The sequence below is a fragment of the Mesoplodon mirus genome (genome assembly GCF_964341445.2).
Source record: "Mesoplodon mirus genome assembly, chromosome: X".
Lineage (NCBI taxonomy): Eukaryota > Metazoa > Chordata > Mammalia > Artiodactyla > Ziphiidae > Mesoplodon > Mesoplodon mirus.
The window spans coordinates 95749619-95770115 of record NC_138981.1 but is presented as its reverse complement, the minus strand read 5'-3'; the positions used below and the strand labels follow the sequence as shown (position 1 = coordinate 95770115).

The 20497-nt window shown below is 38.5% G+C and overlaps 1 protein-coding gene across 6 annotated transcripts in view; it reads right to left on the bottom strand.

Annotated features, from left to right (window-relative positions):
- Nucleotides 1-20497, bottom strand: part of PAK3 (p21 (RAC1) activated kinase 3) — a 122534-nt gene that overhangs the window by 60545 nt on the left and 41492 nt on the right. For 5 of the 6 annotated variants that reach the window (XM_082610615.1, XM_082610614.1, XM_082610616.1 and 2 more), the window contains 3 exons: nucleotides 16419-16519; nucleotides 10460-10613; nucleotides 8440-8477 (listed from right to left, as the gene is read on the bottom strand). In XM_082610615.1, coding sequence (XP_082466741.1) covers nucleotides 8440-8477; nucleotides 10460-10613; nucleotides 16419-16519 — 293 coding nt within the window. Of the gene's footprint in view, nucleotides 1-8439; nucleotides 8478-10459; nucleotides 10614-13384; nucleotides 13448-16418; nucleotides 16520-20497 lie in introns of all 6 variants that reach the window. The other variant, XM_082610619.1, reaches the window with a different exon arrangement.

Sequence of the window (20497 nt, the reverse complement as noted above, 5' to 3'; positions counted from 1 at the left end):
GGTGATCCTGATGCTTGCTTAAGTTTAAAAAATCACTGAACTATGATAAAGGTCTTTGTTGTTCAGTATGATGGCTATTCAACACTTAAAATGTGGCTAGTCTGAGTTGAGATGTAAGGTGTAAGTGAAAAATACATACCAGATACTGAATACATAATAAGAAAAAAATATAAAATATTTCCTTAATGCTTTTTATATTGAGTGTATGTTGAAATAAAAATATTTTAATATGTTGGGTTAAATAAAATATATTATTAAAATTAATTTCACCTATTTCTTTTTACTTTTAAAAATGAAAATCAGAAAATTTAAAGTTACACATATGGCTTTTATTACGTTTCTGTTGGACAGCACTATTATAGATGGTTTTTGAGCTTTTGTTGTGTGTGTGTGCATGTGTGTGTGAACTTGTTTATTTTTTGTTTATGCCTTTGAGTACACTGGCTCAGGCTAAGCCTAAAAATAATTTTCTTTCTTTCTTCCTTTCTTTTCTTTCTTTCTTTCTTTCTTTCTTTCTTTCTTTCTTTCTTTCTTTCTTTCACATCTTTATTGGAGTATAATTGCTTTACAATGGTGTGTTAGTTTCTGCTTTATAACAAAGTGAATCAGCTATGCATATACATATATCCCCATATCTCTTCCCTCTTGCATCTCCCTCCCTCCCACCCTCCCTATCCCACCCCTCTAGGTGGTCACAAAGCACTGAGCTGATCTCCCTGTGCTACGCAGCTGCTTCCCACTAGCTATCTATTTTACATTTGTTAGTGTATATATGTCCATGCCACTCTCTCACTTTGTCACAGCTTACCCTTCCCCCTCCCCATATCCTCAAGTCCATTCTCTAGTAGGTCTGTGTCTTTATTCCCGTCTTACCCCTAGGTTCTTCATGACCTTTTTTTTTTCTTAGATTCCATATAAATGTGTTAGCATAAGGTATTTGTTTTTCTCTTTCTGTCTTACTTCACTCTGTATGACAGACTCTAGGTCCATCCACCTCACTACAAATAACTCAATTTCGTTTCTTTTTAGGGCTGAGTAATATTCCATTGTATATATGTGCCACATCTTCTTTGTCCATTCATCTGTCAATGGACACTTAGGTTGCTTCCATGCCCAGGCTATTGTAAATAGAGCTGCAATGAAAATTGTGGTACATGACTCTTTTTGAATTATGGTTTTCTCAGGGTATATGCCCAGTAGTGGGATTGCTGGGTCATACAGTAGTTTATTTTTAGTTTTTTAAGGAACCTCCATACTGTTCTCCATAGTGGCTGTATCAATTTACATTCCCACCAACAGTGCAAGAGTGTTCCCTTTTCTCCACACCCTCTCCAGCATTTATTGTTTGTAGGTTTTTTGATGATGGCCATTCTGACTGGTATGAGGTGATACCTCATTTCAGTTTTGATTTGCGCTTCTCTAATGATTAGTGATGTTGAGCATTCTTTTATGTGTTTGTTGGCAATCTGTATATCTTCTTCAGAGACTAAAAAGAATTTTCATTCCTCGAGGACAAAGTTCCTGAGGCAGATACAGACAGCCTACTAATAGACTGTTACATCGACGGACCTCGGTCTGTGATTTAAATTCACTGTGGATTTTCTATAATCATGTATAAACCTACGGTGGTGTAATAGGTATAACCATATATCTTATTGGAGCCAGCAAGATTTATATACTGTGACAAGACAGCTTAGAATTTATAAATTTGAAAGAATATTTGATTGCCTGATATATATGCTGAGTGGTTTATAGATTGAAGTTTATATGCTTACTTGATATTGTTTTTCTATTCTTTTTTTAATTTTTATTTTATATTGGAGTATAGTTGACTAACAATGTTGTGTTAGTTTCAGGTGTACAGCATATTTATTCTTAATTTAGCCAAGACAGCTGGGCTATTACATTGGGTTGTGGCTGCATGGATAGCAACATATATTAATGAGGTTATATTTCTAGATAAAAAATCAGTTTCTTTTTATGAAAAACTAATTCTTCAGGGCACCTCAGGGCACAGGGAGAAGTTGCTTTTGGATTAATGGTATTTGCTTTGATATTATTTTGTTCCAGAAGCTTCTACTCTATCTTATGCCAGCTGGGATCCAGAATGCAACTAATCACTGTTCCTTGGTAGAACCTGCATATAAATTGACTAGTTTCTATATGGCAAACAATGCTATTTTATTCATTAGGCAATATGAGCCATGCCTAGGAATAATAAGCTTTACGTGGGCCTATGAAAATATTTGAACTCAGAAATAAATCATCGGCTCCAAAATGCCACAAGAAAATGATAAAATTTAAGTCAGTTAATGTCTAATTAAATGTCTGTTAAGTATAATATATGTCAACTTAATTAGTTATTTAAATTTAGTATTTATAGAAATTTCATTATATTAAAAAACAAATTATAAGTTAGGCTGTTCTATTTAGCAACAATTCTTGAGTATTCACAATGATTTCTAAGAAATTACACCTAACCATAAATTAAGTGCTACTTATGATCAAATAATCTCAAAATTAACATTTTAAAGTTACTTTTAAAAGTTTATAGCAAAAATAAAAAGTGGGGTATAGAGGCTCATTAATATACTTGATATATTTGATACAATGCATCACATGTCCTCCATAAGTGAGAGTGTATATACAGCCTATGAGGATCTAAAAATGGCCCAACCCTTAAACTGGTACAAAGACCAACCAGTGCCTACTGGCCAAGAGGTAGCCTTGCACATTTCAGTTCTCGTTAATTTATTAGAGAAGATCCACCTGCAAAATTTCACGGACTGATTCTTAACATTCATTACTATCCTCACTACTCTAATTTCATATGGGGGACATTCCAGTCTCTAAGGATGGACTAAGGGACTATTAGACAACCTAAAGATTTTCATCTTTTGAGGGTTTACAGGGCAGGAAGAAGATACATGTCTGTTTATCTGGGACCAAACACTATGCTGCCATGTTGGTTGGTTGGAAAGAATGTGTGACCTTCAGTGGACATTACGTTTTGGATGTTGGTTGGGCCAGGGAGCATTAACTACCCAGCATTACACATAGATACCAGGCCTTGGTACTAAGAATTGAAATTAACATAATTTCTTGCTCCTGTGTATTTTTTCCACAGATTTTCCATCCCTGTGTAAATAACACTGGGGCTGGGCATACTTTCTTTTCCCTGTGCTAAACAATATCAAGATGGAGCATATTTTCCTGTTCTTATGTTACACAATACTGAGAACAAGCAAAAATAACTTAGCTTCTCACTTTAAGAAATACTTGTTCTTGGAAGATAAGACTGAACCAACTGAAGTAATTTACTTATTAAGAATAACAACAGCTTGCTCACCAAAACTGTATTCAAGACCCTCACTTTGCTATATTCCCCAATCCAAAGTTACTTTATCAGAAACACTGCACAATCCTAACTCGTTTCTTGTCTTGTGAGACCTGCTTCAAAATCACATAGCCGTGCTCCAAGACCCTATAGATATTCTCCCTTGACATCCCCTTTCTAAGACACTGGCAGTGCTCTTTCTTGCTCCTGTAAGTATAATAAACTTAGCTTTGCTTGATTAACAGCTTTTTTTGATGGCCTTTGGGGGAGTCAAAGTTATAAATGTTGCTACACTCTTCCTTCCAGGCTGAGGATTACTATGTCTAGTATGTCTAAGCGTGTAAAAATAGAGACAGATGGATAGCAAGTAAGAAATTTTTTGTCTTTTTGAAATTAAGTATTTTTGACAGTCATTATGCCACACATTCAGTCGAGCAAGGCAGGTTATTCTTAACCTGATTGGGTCTTGGACTCATTTCCAATTCTAAAGGGTTTGGCCTATCTCCCCAGAAAAATACAGGTAGATACATATTTTTACATATAATTTCAAGAGCTCATATGTCTTCTGAAGCCCATTCATGGACACCAAGTTGCAAACCCTGCTCTAGAGAATACACCAGTTAGAGGAACTACCTTAGGAAACTCTCCTTTCTTTGAGCTTAATTGTTAAAGGTCGAAGAAAGAAGAAGTAAGGACTTTGGAGACTTTAGATAATGCTAAGTATGGTCTGAGAGCCCCTCTTGGTTGCTTGTGTACAATACAGATTTCAGGGTTCCATTCTACTCTGGGAATGGAGCCCTAGAATCTGCATTTTAACAGGCTATCCAGCCAATTCTAATGCATACTGAAATTTTTAAAAAGCACTAGTGTAGATGAATAAAATAAGCCAGTACTGTAAATCAAAAAAGTGTCATCTGTCACACATACACCCAGTTTCTCTAGGCACAAATCACGGCATATTCATATTATTGCTGTTACCTTCCACTCAAAATACTAGCTCAGGATTCTCAATGCATTACTTCACTCTCAACAGTACAATAAATATACACAAATTTCAAAGTAGCCTCACATTGAAGAGTAGATCCCTGAACAGTATTTAGTGTTTAATAACACTAATACCAAAGAAGCTATCACGAGTGGGCAGTAAAGCAGATTCATATGACTATGAGAGGCATCACTGAATTCATTATTAATTAGATTGACATTAGTTTAACACATTTAGTGAATATAACATTGTTTCTATTTTGATTCCCACCCAGGCTACTAGAAGATGCCAAAACTTGTGAGCAGTTCAGGCTATGTCGAGAAGGGGTAGTCAATCCCATTAAATCACATCCTGTAGGATAGCTAGGTCTACTGGGAGTGTTTCTAATGCAACAAAAGCACAAGCAGTGTGAAGTGCAATCTCCCCCTAGAACCATAAGGAGAACACAAGGTGCAATTATCCAAGTTACGGAGCCCCAAAGAAGTGATCCAACCTGACCTTAAGGGTCTAAATTCAGTTCATTCAGTCAATAGAAACCTATCTGGAAGTCTTGCCAAACCTTCGAACTCAAACTGTCCAATAGGAAACTCAGCATCTTCTCCCAGAAATATGCATCTCCTGAAAGATAATACCCTCATCTTTTTGGCCACCCACATAGCATCCAAAGCCTGCAATCATCTCTGACCTCAACCTTTCCTCCAACATCTAATCAATAACCTAAACATCTTTGGAATTTAAATCTAATCTCCATTCCCACTGCCACTATCTCACGTAGGCCCTCATCACCTCTGGCCTTGGATGCTTGCGATATTTCCCCAGTCAGTCTCCCTGCATCCAGTCTTACCTTCTGTCCTTAATTCACTCTGGACATTTGCGATCAGATCACTCTTCTAAAGCATAAGCTTTAATCACCTAACTCTCCTGCCCCACAAAACTTCAAGGGCTTCCCACTGTACACTTACATAGGCCAGATTCCTTAGAATACCATTTAAGGGCTTCTATGATTTGGCTCCAACTTAACTTTCAAGGCTTAACTCCTATGATTCATTTTCTTGCATCTCAGTCTTCATTCAAACCCATACCCCCTTGTCCCCTTGCTCTTTTCACTACCCTGCCCTTTATCATGCTTTCCCTTTGCTTAGAATGACCTTCCTTATCTTCACAGATCCAAATTGCATCTGACCTTCAAGATCTAGTTCAAATTCCGCCTTTTCTATGAAGCATTTTCTAATTCAATATTCAACAAATATGTACCAAGTGCCTATTTTGTACTAGGCACTGAGCTTAAGCCCTTGAAGACGAGGGCCTGCTTCCTTTTCCCTCCCCAGCTAAAAGTAAGCTCCTTCCTCTGAATTATCATAGCACATGGACATATTTTATGGTATGTAACATGATCCATATGGTACTGTGCTTCTTTATGTTCATACTTCTCTTCCCTTACCAGACTGAGCTCCAAATTTCCTAGTGTTTATAAGGAGGTACTTGATAAATACATGTTAAATACGTGAATATCCAGTTGTTTTATCTCCAAACAGTGAGTTCATGAGTTTTCTTTTTCTGATCTGATGGAATATTTTGAACATTATGTAGATTTGGTTTTAATTCTGTAAGTAAGACCAATAGAAGCAAGCTAAAAAAAAAGGCCAATATCCTAGGAGCTATAAGCTGTTTACAAAAATGAAAATCAACACACAGACTATCCTAGCAGGTTGGTGTTTAAAATAACCGAGTACCTGAAAAGATAACAACAATTTCTTTGTCAAGATACTTATCTAGTATCGCACAATAATGACAGTAATTAAATCAAGGGAGGTAAGGTATGTGTTGCTCATGGAAGGTTGGTATTTTTGTCTTTCCCAGTTTGCTATTACCTCCCTTCACGTGCTGTTTTCAGTGAGGCCCAGGAAGCTGTCATGGCAAAGAAGCAAAAGGAGGGCAATGACCAGTGAGAAAAGAAGGGCTACATTCTGCTCTGTTCTGAGAATTCTGAACAAGGCACCAGTACCATGGCCTCAGACAAGTCTCATGCATGGAGAGAATGAGTTTTCGTCTTTGTTGACATCTACAAATAGTAGCAATAGTAGTTTACATTTAATAAACACGTAGTATGTGCTAGGTAATGTACTAATATATTATATGCATTAGCATATTCAATATTCACACAAGTTTTAGGAGGTAGGTACTGTTATTATTCCCAGTTAAAGGCTGAGGAAAGAGAGGGTCACAGAAGCTGAGCCACTTTCTCAAAGTGGCTCAGCTTGTAAGTGGAGGAATAAGACTAAACACCTATGCCCAGAGCCTTTACTCTTTTAAGTTTTCTTTTTAGTTGTGGTAAAACAGACATAACATAAAATTTACCATCTTAACCATTTGTAAGTGTATAGTCCAGGAGCGTTACATATATTCATATTGTTGTGCATCCATCCCTGCTATCCATCTCCAGAATTCTTTTCATCTTGCAAAACTAAAACTTTGTACCCATGAAACAACAACACCCCATTTCCACCTCACCCAGCAATCACTTTCTGTATCTATGATATTGACTACTCTAGATACCTCATATAGGTAGAATCATATGCTATTTGTCTTTTTGTGACTGGATTATTTCACTTAGCATAATGTCTTAAAGGTTCATCCATGTTGTAGCCTATGTAAGGATTTCCTTCCTTTTTAAGGCTGAATAATATTCCATTGTATGGATATACCACTTTTGTTTATTCGTTCATCTGTTGATGGACACTTGGGTTGCTTCCACCTTCTGGTTACTATGAATAATGCTGCTATGAATATGGGTGTTCAAATATCTGTTCAAGACCCTGCTTTCAGTTCTTCTGGGTACATATCCAGAAGTGCAACTGCTGGGTCATGTGGTAATTCTCTTCTAAATTTTTGAGGCACTGCCGTATTATCTCAGAGCCTTTAGTTTTTACCAGAAATGATTTACTGCTGTCACACTGGTTGCCCAGGGTGACATCAAGCAGGCCAGCATTTGTCCTCTATAAAAGGAAGAATCAGCTTGATTATCCATGACTCTGAATAAGCGGCGAGGAAACTTTCACTAATGCTAATTATTTCACTCCAAAGGAAGCAAATGAGGCAGGAAATAATTTCTATCAGGATATCAAAATGAAAATCATGTAAAGGGAAGCCTTGTCTAAGACTGTTTTCTGTGTATGGGCATTCTTTCAGACACTATAGCACTTCCAAGGCCCTTGAGCTAGGTTGCTTATTTTCTAGTCACTTCTCTGATAAAACTATCTATGTGACTTTGGGCAAAGTCTCACTTTGCTGGAATAGGTGACACCAAAAGATGTAGTGGTATGACCTTAGACAAGTTATTTCACCTCTCTAAACCTCATCTGTAAAATGGAGACAATTATAAGACTTACCTAATTGGGTTGTAGGAATGGATAAGTGAAGACAAAGTGTTATTAGCCTAGTGCCTGGCACATTTGTTCAGTAAAGAGAAGTTTCTATCATTATGATGATTATTTTCAAGATTCTATATGTAAAAGAAATATAAACATTTGTCTATGTAAAGACTTATGCATGAATTTTCATAGTAGCTTTATTTATAAACGCCCAAAACTGTAAACAGTCTAGAAATCCTTCAATGGGTAAATTGTTAAATAGCAGTATAGCCATACCATGGAATACTACTTAGCAATAAAAAGGAACAAACTATTGATACAACAACTTGGATGAATCCTAAGAGCATTATGCTGAGAGAAAAGCCAATCCCAAAAGGACGTATACTGTATTATTTCATTTACATTTGAAATGTCCAGAAAGACAAATCTATAAAACCAGATTAGTGATGGCCTAGGGCTAAAGTGCAGTGGATGGGGGTTAACTCTAGGCAGACCTGGGAGATCTTACTGGGGTGATGAAAGTGTTCTAAAACTAGATTGTGGTGACGGTAGCACAGGTGTATAAATTTACTAAAACTCATCAAACTGTACACTTAAAAATGGGTGAATTTTATGTATCTAATTTATACCTTTAAAATATTTTTAAAGGATTCTATGTGTATCTAAAAACAGGATCTGCACAATTGTATTCTGTTGGACCACTGGAAACACCGATCATACAAAACTGTTTTCAATTTTTCACTTACCGAAGGATGGGCTGCTATGTAACCATGTGCGCTTTTATCTGAAAAGTGAAGGTAAAGATATTACCTTTGTTTCATAAAGACTGCCTCATTTAGAGACCATGCTTAAAAAAACTGCATGTGTTTGACCAGAAGGAAATTTTTTGATTCAGTATTAAATAGATACTACGACAAATGACTAGCTTTTCTTAAAATAGCTCACACCCTTACATCATCACCATATTCTTGCCACCCCATTTTATAGATCTTAATGAAGGCCTCCAGTGAATCTCATCTATACTGAGGAATGTTGAGATAACCTACTCCTGACTGGTATGATTTTACACGTCTATATCCAGAATTTCTCCCCGACTTCTTCCTTCCCTCTCCTCCTCCCTCCCTCATTTCCCTTCCTCCCTTCCACCCTTCCTTCCTTTCCCCTTCCCTTCCTCCCCTTCCCCTCCTAGGCTATTAGTTAGCCTCAACACGAGAGCATCAAGAAAACATATGGTGAGTTTCAGAATAGAGCAATAACTCAGATACTGTCGAGTTCTAACATAGTTTTTTCAGGATTTCATCTTTATAAACTGAGAGAATTCGACACATAAAAACAAAAGGGTTAAAAAGCAATGGCAGGGCTTCCCTGGTGGCGCAGTGGTTGAGAGTCCGCCTGCCGATGCAGGGGACGAGGGTTCGTGCGCCGGTCCGGGAAGATCCCACATGCCGCGGAGCGGCTGGGCCCGTGAGCCATGGCCGCTGGGCCTGCACGTCCGGAGCCTGTGCTCCGTAACGGGAGAGGCCACAACAGTGAGAGTTCCGTGTACCGCAAAAAAAAAAAAAAAAAAAAAAAAAAAAAAAAAAAAGCAGTGGCAACGTGGAATAAAGAACAAATTTTGAAAATGTGCCCTGTACTAAAACTAATGCCAAGAGGTAGGGGCTCTTTATAGCTGGAGCACTAATGATAGTATTGTCTTCTTTCTTTTTTTTTTTTTTTTCGGTACTTTTTTGTTGTTGTTGTTTGCGGTACACGGGCCTCTCACTGTTGTGTCCTCTCCCGTTGCGGAGCACAGGCTCCGGACGCGCAGGCCCAGCGGCCATGGCTCATGGGCCCAGCCGCTCCACGGCATGTGGGATCTTCCTGGACCGGGGCACGAACCCACGTCCCCTGCATCGGCAGGCGGACTCTCAAACACTGCACCACCAGGGAAGCCCCCTCTTCTTTCTTTAGATGTAATATAATAAATTGTTTTAGAGACGCAACCCAGATCATCTTTTTCACAATGCAAAATAATTGCTTGGTATATTTTTTCAGTTGCTTACAGTGCAAATTTGGACATCAAACCTTCAGACGAAGGCTGGGTCTACAGGCTAGCAAGTGAAGTCGAGATATGGCAGGAACGTGGCCATGTCAATCTCTTATAAACACCAAGACGTGATTTCTTTAAGTCTGATTTTACCGTCAGATCAAAATAACTCAGCAACCACAAAATTTGTGCTGTGTCATCATGGTGCATGCAATTCAGTGAATCTAAGGGATAAAATAAATTTCAAGAGACCAGGGTTTGATCCAGACACCTCTTACTTCCTAAACGCATGACAAGGCCTGATCCTAAGTGACTCAGTGTCTTCATGCCAGTGAAGAGACAAAACAACAATTGTGATTGCTGATTCAAACTGACAACTACTGCTTCACTGAACAATTTCCTTACTTGAGTTTTAAAATCATCCAAGTACTGTAAATCTCCTAACATCAACTTCAACTTCCAACTCATCTTTTGGTTGATTTATGTTGAAGTCATTCAAAAAAGGAACTTGAACTGGCTTCGAATGCCCTCCAGGCATTCTGTTCTAATCCTGAGGTTCTGAGATTGGAATTACTTCTTCACTTTTTTTTTTTTTGGTAGCACCACGCGGCTTTTGGGATCTTGGTTCCCGACCAGGGATCAGACCCGGGCCCCCTGCCATGGAAGCGCAGAGTCCTAACCACTGGACTGCCAGGGAAGTCCCAGTTCTTCACTTTTTGATATCCTACATTTACTCTTACCTCCTGATGTAAAGCTCATGTACTTCTGGTTGTTGACTGTTTCTTTGGAATCATAGAATTTGAGAACATCTAGAACGGCTTGGGGGTTCTTCTTCTGTTCCAGCTTTGTTATGTTGGAGGTTTGGAGTAATCGTGCCCATTGCTCAGGAATTCCCTGTGGACAACCAAAGGGAAAGAATGGAAGCTCAGAACATTCAGCAGCTGCATTTTCATGTTCCAGTAAAGTTCTTCACCAAGAAGCCCATGCTACCTGTAGGATTACACTTGGGAAACTGAAGTTACACTCTAGATTTAAAGTTAGTAACTTAATAATGCAATCATTCTCTTCTCTAATTAAAACACATAGGTAAAACTAAGATCCAACTTAAAAAGGGTGGGTGGGAGTATGACTGTGATAGAAAAAAAAAGCGCATGAAAATCACCTCCATATTAACTCTGCTCATCCATGAAATGATGTTTACGGCTTAGCTTATTTTTTCTGGCGACTCAGGGCAGACATAGCAAGACTTCTCTAAATTTGTGCACAGCATAGTATAGTGCAGATCAATAGATTTTATATGACTGGAATAACATAAGCTGTTTCTGGGCATGTTGTAATCAGAATATCTTTTAGAATAAAAGTAAAGCCTCACCCTTGGTCAGTTCATACTCTGTGGTTATCAAATGTAATTTTTTGGGGGGGTCTAGAGCTTTAACATAAAGGGGGATTGAGAGGAGACAAAAATAGAATCATGGACGAGCAATAACCACAGGGGTGCTAAATAGTAACATTTTCCCTGCAGCTTTCTCCTCTCCTCCCCCCGTCCCCTCCTCCCCACTTCGTTCATTGGCCACATAGAACCTGGGGACGGTGGCAACCATGCCAAAGCCTTCTGAAAATTTGCAATAATCTGAAGCATTTAGAGCAGAGAGGAGGGAGTGTTTGGCAATCTAACCAAGGAGAATTGCAAAAATTACACAGAGAGGTTAGCTTTGTATTGAGCGTTCAGCATTCTTTCCTACATGTTCGGCCTACAGATGTCCCCATTGCATAATTATCCATCCTCCAAGAGAACTTGGAGCGAGAAACAGACACACTCTTCCTGAAGTGCATCTAGACACAATTTACGTGGCTTTGTCCTATGAAGTCTCGGCAAAACAATGTGTGACGTGGGCCTCCAGAGTTTGGGAATGACAACAAAAAAGTGAGATAAGCCAAGCAACAACTCTACTGCACACACATGAACCTGCTGCTGCAGTGCTATGACATCTCAAAGAAGCACTTTGATGCAAGCTTCTTTTGGGCCTGTGACGCACCTCTGGGAGCTTCCCTGGGCACATCTGTGAGCCATAGAGATCTGGCTGTAATGGACGTAAATAAAGAAAGAAAAGAAAGTTAAAACAGAATGTGGGACAACTTAGAAGGTGGGAGGAGATGAAACCAATGGGTCTGAATGGGGAGGGGTTAATCCCTTCTAAAGTGGGGCGGTTATGAAAATAGGGAGGTATTAACTAAATCAGGGGCAGGACAGGCTACAGGACAACAGATTTAAGAAAACAGAGAAAACAACAATGTTCCAAAGTTTGGATGCATAGTTCCACTTTTGGCCAGATGCTTCCTCCATAAATATGCAATAATAAGGATTACCATTAAATGACTGGAGAAATTACTAAAAGGCAGAAACATGAATTTGGAGGGAAGAAGGATGGCATCATGAAAAGCTTCAACAATAATTTGTAAGTTGTTTTTACGACTGGGTGATCACAGGTAGCCAATGGCCATGTGATGAACTTACAAATTTCAGTTCCCAATTCTGGTGAACCATTTTCAATTTCACATTGGAAGTGTCTGTATGGCTAAAATTCAAAGAAGAGGTATATGGTGATGCTGAATTTAACCTGTTCTCATTAAGGTGATTCTTATGTATTTTGGAGCTAAAGTCGTGGCTGGCTTAGAGAAAACTAGCTTAAGGATTTCCCACACAGCCAGACTCTATGTTTGAATTTCTTAGACATTTAGAGCAGGGAAAGGGAAACCATTTCGTTTGGAACCATATTATGAATAATCTCCATTTTAATGCCACAGTTCTAAAGTCCCACTTCCCACAAAATAAGATCAGATAGAAGGTAACAGCTTTGCCTAAATAAAGATGATATTTCCAATGCTACAGAAACATGCTTTTACCCAACTGATTTGATTTGGGTTACAGGTCTTTGATTCCTGGCATTTGGGGTTACTCCAAGCACAGTGAAAGGACACTTTTACATGCATTCATCACGCAATTTGATGCTAAAGCCTTAAGCCAAAAATTTGAACTCAGGAGCCCATGCATGATCCCAGTTCTGATTCTAAGTGCAATTAATAGCATTTGGTTAATACTGTAATGGCCAAAGGAGTTATTAAGTGTTACAAAACCAGGTATGCATTGCACATAACCACCAGAGCAGACATCACTGGCATGATCATTACCATAATCATTAGAATATTTGCAGTTATTATACATACTCATGGCACTTCTAAACTTTTGTGATAATAGTCTTGTGATCACTAGACAGCAGGAAAAACTGCTGTCAATTGCAAAAGATCCTCCAGACAACTATACTTACCACGTGACTACACTGCTGACATAATTTTTTTTTCCTTTTTTAAGTTGAGATAAACCAGTTCATCAATGAAACCTGACACTTAAATTTGAATGTATGCCATAAAGGCATGTAATCAGAAAGCCATAACTCATTACTCCAAATTGAGGTACAAACCCCAAAAGTCAGATAGCTAATGGAGACCTAGAAGTGTGAGCATCAGAAGCCTGACCACGTATGTAATAACAGCTAGATGTACATCAAGCTGGGGATTGTCCAGTGTAGCCCAGGAGAATGGCAGCATGATACAACAGGCCAAGCATTTATCTTATCATAAGAAATGATAATGTATATCACTCATACCATTTTTCCCTCTGATTGACTTGAAGCGACCGTCACAGGTCTAGAGGTCTGGAAGGGGGAGTTCTGAAGTATTTGGGACAGAAATGGTAATATAAAGGGTAAGGACTTATAACAGTTTCATACCCAAAATCTCACCTCCCAACCTAATTTTATTTATTTATTTATTTATTTATTTATTTATTTATTTATTTATTTTTTGTGCAGTACGCGGGCTTCTCACTACTGTGGCCTCTCCCGTTGTGGAGCACAGGCTCCGGATGCGCAGGCTCAGCGGCCATGGCTCACGGGCCCAGCCGCTCCACGGCATGTGGGATCTTCCCGGACTGGGGCACGAACCCGTGTCCCCCGCATCGGCAGGCGGACTCTCAACCACTGCGCCACCAGGCAAGCCCCCAACCTAATCTTAACCTCAGGGTCCAAGTGTGTGACCAAGTGTACAAGGTTTTATGGGCCAATTAGCCAAAGGGTAAGCACCAAGCAATACACCAAACCAGTGTCCAAATATTCCAAATAACAGGCCCCTGTGAGACAACTGGACTCGACAGTTCAACAAATTGCTCAAAATTCAACCTCAACAACTGTAATGATCAAATTTAGTAATATGTCCCTCCCCCTCCACATGAACACATGCACACACACACACATACACACACACAACCAATTAGTGGTACTGGGGCGATTAAGACCCCATTCTAAATCCTACCAATAAAATGACTTTTAAAAGTTTATTATCATCTGGTATTTTTAAAGCTAGTAAATATAAATCATAGGTTAAGATAGTAAAAAAAAAGGGCAGAATTTGGTATCTTTAAAAAACGTGGGGACAAATAGTTATGAAAGATTATCACAGCAACAATAAAGTACATCACATTTCCACATTTAGCCTCTGTCTCATCTATATATTCAGTGGATTTCTAACAATTGCATCCAAACACTTTATTTTATATTAGGTTTTTGGGAGGAGGAGAAAGGTTCTTGTTTGGTTTGGTTCAGTTGCATCAAAATATTTTTCACAATTGGAAAGATTGCCCATCACACATCCCACCCCAACCCTCTCTGGTTGATTCTTGGGGTTCTAACTGACAGCAAAGTGAAAATGGATGGTCTCCAGTCAGCAAGATGATGGTGATTCACTTTCCTTCATTTCCATTCAGAACCCATAAAGAACAAAGGAAAAGCTAAAGGTAGAGAAATTCTATCAGAAGATGTCAAGCAAATAGGAAAGAGTGGAAAAAATTTAAAAATTGGAAAGGAACCAGAATATCACATGAGAATAGTGGAGGGGAAAGTTTTCACATCAGAAAACAAAAAGGAAGAATAAAAGAACAGAGAAATATGGAATGACAACAATAAAACAGAAGAAAAGATTAAACAGAAGAAAAGCACATGGAAAACAAAAAGGTCAAAACTGGAAAGACAGTTCTTAAAATAAAAAAGGGAAGATTTTTAAGATAAAACTTATAATGATTCAGTGCTTTTACTGTTTCAAACATCAGAAAAAAATAGTCATCTCTTTGTTTATGATTTTTTAAAAATCGAAACTTGTTCAGATTATAAAAATATATATAAATATTTTTTGTTTTGGGTGGTGATGATGGTGGTGGTGGTGGTGACAGTGAGGTTATATTTTCTAAGTGTAGCTAACAGAATATTCTCAAACACAGCAAAGAACAGAGGCTGGGCTCAAACTCAAGGCCATTTGAATAATATCTCTGACTCCAATGATGAAATTGGTTAAACCAGTATCTCAACTTTATCAATGTCAGCACTTCTTAATGTTCTCTTCTGCTTGCTACTGAGAACATACAATCAGCTCACATCACTTTACAAGGCTAAGATGTTTAGTCAGTTTCCATTGCATTCTCACACTGCTTACTTCCGGAATTGAAAAAAGAAGGTAATTTGTCAGTTCAGAAACATGGTTTGATTCTCCAAATCAAATTAATTTGTTCCTTCTTTTTAAAAATTTAATCTTATGACACAGTCTACTCACTAACCATCATGTTATGAAATAGGAAATTTAATTATTTAGTACCTAAATTTCTCTCTGGTTTAAGAATCCAAGAATTAATGGTGATGGTTCTATCAAAGATTTTTTTTCCAGAATGCATTCAAAATTACTCATTATCTCAGAATGCACATTTTGATTGAGGTCCTTACTAGTATGAAAAAGTAGTTAGTCTTCCTGAGGACATGTTTCTAGCTACATCTTTTCCTTCATCCATCTAAAAGAAAGATGCCAGATCTTTAAAAAAAAAAAAGGTATAAAATATCATAGATCTGAGATCGTGTGCTATTTGAGCACTAAAAATATCCAAAGAAAGACTGGATCTATAGCTATAGTCTTTCTGGAGAATTCTTACTGGTATTTATTGTGCATTATGTATATATATTATATTTGTATATATGTGTATATATATATATATATATATATACACATATATACAAATATAAAGTAAGCATATAACCACTAAAGCATACGATACAGCCATCAATATGTCTTCCTGAAACATGGGGTCTGTTGTTTTGAATATCTACAAAATATACCTGTAAATAAGCCTAAAAATAAGCTATGTTCTTGAAATCAAAGAGAAGAAAAGGTCAATTTTACAGAGATTTTTGGTTAGTGTGGTTAACTTATCTGGGTTCCATTGTAAAGCCTGAATTATTCAGATAGACTGTCTTCACTGGCCAAGTTGAGTCAATGGTTCTCTGATTTACTTAAAGTGATAAAGAATAGGCTCAAGCTGAGTCTATCTGGACTACATCTCCTGTGCCATGGTAAATTAGCATTTTCAATCAAGTTGAAGGCTAACCACGATCAGACGTTTTTGTTAAGATGGGCAAAATAATTTTGCCAATACCCTTGCCACTCTCTAGTTCCATCTGTGATTGTCTAGGCAAAGTCCATCTTCCTTGAAATCACCAAAAACATTAAGTCTGACATTTTGGGACGTGGCAATTCTTCCTTCAAACCTATTTTCACAAAGGAATCTTTTCATGCCTTACAAAACAAAAAAAGGAGCTTACTTACAGTGAATTCCCCGGTGACTGCATCAAACCCCACATGAATCGTATGTTCAAAGTCTGAAGGAAGAGAGATCTCTGGGCGTTCTTTCTCTTTCTTCTTATTGGCTAAAGGCAAAATGTTAACATGTATTTATTTGGGATACAGTTTTGGCATCCATAAGTTGTACAATTAGGTTCATCAATTCATCAACTGTTGAAAGACAATTGAGTCCAACACAATTATAACAATATTTAACTCCAGAATTTATAATTTTATTTAAATAAATGGCTGAGAGTTTGACAAAATGCTATGTCCAAATAATTTCCAAATTTCCAAATCCAATTCAAACAAAACTTGCAGTCAAACTGATTTATGTCCTTTACCAGTCTAATGATGTAATCAGCAGGTATCTAGGTATATTGTGTTTAACTGGTCTTGTTGGATCAAATACCACATACTATAGAAGAAATTCATTAGACTCAAGTCAAGCTAAGCCTTACTATTAGAAAGAAAGAATAGAAAAGTGCTTAAGCTATCTATAAAAGTGTTATGAATTGTTTCTATTTTAAACCATAGCCAAATATCAAGTAACTAGAACTTTAATTTACACGTTTACATTATGAAGAGTAGCTTAACAGGCTCTTGGTCTTCTTTCAAAGAGAATACTATTGCAAAGCAATAACTTTGCTAGTAGAAAACAAAACACAAATTGTTGCTTTTTACTGAATTAATTTTATTGAGTTCTTAGAAACCTCAAACCAATTCCTTGGTTTAGTCATTTTAGTTTGTAGCTATTTTTCCATGTCCCTATAAATTTTGTCATAGTAGCCATTCAAAATCATTGTCCTCAAGTAACAGATTATTCATAGTGACACAATTATGAAGAAATACATCAATAGTTAATAAATCAAAAGCCTTTAAAGGTATAATCACTGAAGAAATTAAGTTGGGAACTGTAATGAAATTAGTCTATCTCAAAAGAAATCCCAGGAGGAAGTTATTATGGAAGCATTGTAAAATGGCATTTACTAGCTTCCATAATAGACAGAGCAGCAAATTTGAGCATGTATCTCTGATATGGCTGCATTTTACAGTCAAAAAAATAATACTCACCCTAATACTGGGTAAGTCAGCATGAACCAGTTTTGCCCAATGGAAACCAATCAAATTTAGAGTTGCCAGGGTGGCAAATTTAGAACATTCTGGTTCAAATAGATGTTTCCTTGGCCTCAATTTCAGACAACATTTAATTAACCTTAATGGATTACTGGTTTTGTGGGTTACCCAGGACAAATTTTAAATTCAAAACATTTCATGTTCAAATGTCATTCGTATGGCTTCTTTTCACTTCCTACTCTTTCTCACTGTTCCATATCGCCAGCCAGAGGACAGAGATATGGGACAGAAATATGGAAATTCAAGTAGTAAGAGGATTAAGATACAAGATTAAGAAAGAAAGGTTGGGGTTGGGGTGGGGACAAGGGTCACTCAAAGTCGTTGCCTGGCCATGGAAAACATTTAGGACTCATTTTGAAAAGTATATATGTGCCATCCAACTTCAATTCAGCATGGATTCCACATTTACAGTGAGCCTACTTTATTGACTATCATTTTAACTGAACATTAGAGTTTGGGGTAGGTACTTCTACTTCCCCTGCATGTTTATGGACTGTAGCTACCATTTATACTTGTTCACCTACCACTTTTACTTGTCCAGAAAGGCAAACAGAACAATCAGCTTTCTGTTCTTGCCACTCCACTGAAGATGTCCCAGCCACTCCTGTAATCGTTTTCTTATTTTCCTCTTTCCTGATGTCCCATCCATGTTGGACATGGCTAACCGCCTCTCTTTATACTTCCTTGACAATGTGGTCTGACTCTCCTCCTCCCTCAGTGACCATTCTTCATTTGATGGGCATCTTTTCTTCTGCCTTTCCTGGTGCAGTCTTTGGCATTCATTTCTCTTGGATGGCATTCACTCCCAGATACTAACTCATGTTGGGTAATTCCCTAATCTGCTGTTGGCAGGGGTAGATACAGATTTTGTGGGACCAAAGACTTTATGTAATTTGAGAGGAAAGCTCCCTTTAGGTAAAAACAATACAAAATTGCTAGGGCTTCTTCTAGAGCCTTGGAAGAGTCCCAGGCAAGTGAGAAACTCTGAATAAGCAGCTTTATTCACTTCATAGTAAATGTACTCTGGTGGTTGGTGGCCTTTTTGGTGTCAAAGATCACTCTGATCTTTGATCACTATACACATATACACAATTTTGCATATAACTTCAGAGGTTCAAGATTCCCCTGGGCTCTAGGTTAAGAACCCCTAGCTTAGTCTCCATCTCTAATCATTGTATCAACTTGCATCCATGACCTCTCTTGCCAGCAAACAGGCTCTCCCTACTTCTCCATTAGCAATGGCTGCACAATTGAAGCCTGCTGACTTAGATGTAAACACTCCACTTCAGCTGAGCTATGTGAATCAGCCTAATGGGGTCTCCCTAAGGCCAGCTGGTTGCCAGTCCCTTACCAGCCTGATTATGCCATTCTCTTCACGCAGGACAAAGCGTAACAGAGGCAGGAAGGCCAAACTTGCTCCTCCTTCAGTGTCCATGTTCTCGTTGAAATGATAAGCACTCACCACCCAGATCAGAGAAGGATTAAGGCCTTGGACTCCTCCTCTTTGGGAGGCTCTAAGCAATGAAAAGATTACGACCTCCCCTCTCAAATAAAAGCAATACTAAAGCATAAAAAGGGAAGGAAGCCCCAAAAGTTCTGATGTTCCTATGATGATTAACTTAAGTCTTTAAAAAAACTACTCTATATCCCAAATCAAAATGTTTTCACATTTTGGGTGCTCCAATGTGCTGGGCCTTAGGCACCTGCTTACTCTGGCTTTTGGTTATATCAGCCCTGGCCCAACTGCCCAAATCATAAATTTGGGAGCTTCTTTGTCTCCTACTTTAATTCTACCTTAATCAGTCATCACGTTCTCTTTCCCAAACTCACTTTGGATGCATCTTCTTCCTTTCATCTCCACAAACCATCATCTTAGTCCAAGGCACCGGCATTTTTCACCTGGTCTTACTACCTCCAATTTTGCCCCCTGCAATTCATTACTCTGTGGCCAGAGTAATCTTTTGAAATATATATATCTGCCCGCATTCCTGCCTGTAAGATCCTTCAATGGCTCCCCATTATCCAGAAGTTCAGAGTTCACGCTCCTTAGCACGCTAGCCAAGGGCCTGCTTAATCTGCCCCCAGCGTACCTCTCTACTGTCTATTCTTGCTATGGCCCCCGCTGTTCCATACCCATTTCATGCTCCCTCAACTGCCAAGCTTTTCTCTTACTGCCAAGCTTTTACATTTACACATGCTACACGGAGGCCTGGGAAGTCTTACTTCTTAACGCCTCACATCTGCGCCCATTAGTCTTTTTTTTTTTTTTTTTTGCGGTACGCGGGCCTCTCACTGTTGTGGCCTCTCCCGTCGCGGAGCACAGACTTTGGACGTGCAGGCCCAGCGGCCATGGCTCACAGGCTCAGCCGCTCCGTGGCATGTGGGATCCTCCCGGACCGGGGCACAAACCCGTGTCCCCTGCATCGGCAGGCAGACTCTCAACCACTGCGCCACCAGGGAAGCCCCAGTCCTATTTCTTGAAGACTCACTCTTGTGTTTCCTCTCCTCTGGCAAGTCTTTTCCTGTCTTCCCTCTGCAGACAAAGTTGAATGCCAGTCTCTTCATGCTCCCAGAGAGCTACCCAGTGTGTACTCTGAGTTTGGCCCTTAGTAACACTGAATTGTCATTTCTTCTTTACATACCTATCTCTCTAGCTAAAATCTGAGATATTTGACAGCAGAGAGTGTATCTTATTCATTCTCACATTCCCTAGCACCTGGCTTATGTCTGCACACGTAATCACTATCATCTATGGAATATTCACCATGTGCAAAGTGCTTCTAGGGTTATCTCATTTAATCTCCACCACAATCTTATAAGACAGGCATTATTATTGTATTATTATTGTTTTACAGATGAGGAAGTAAGACTCTGTGAAGTTAAACCACATATCCAAGATTACACAGCTGGCAGGTGTCAGAGCCAGG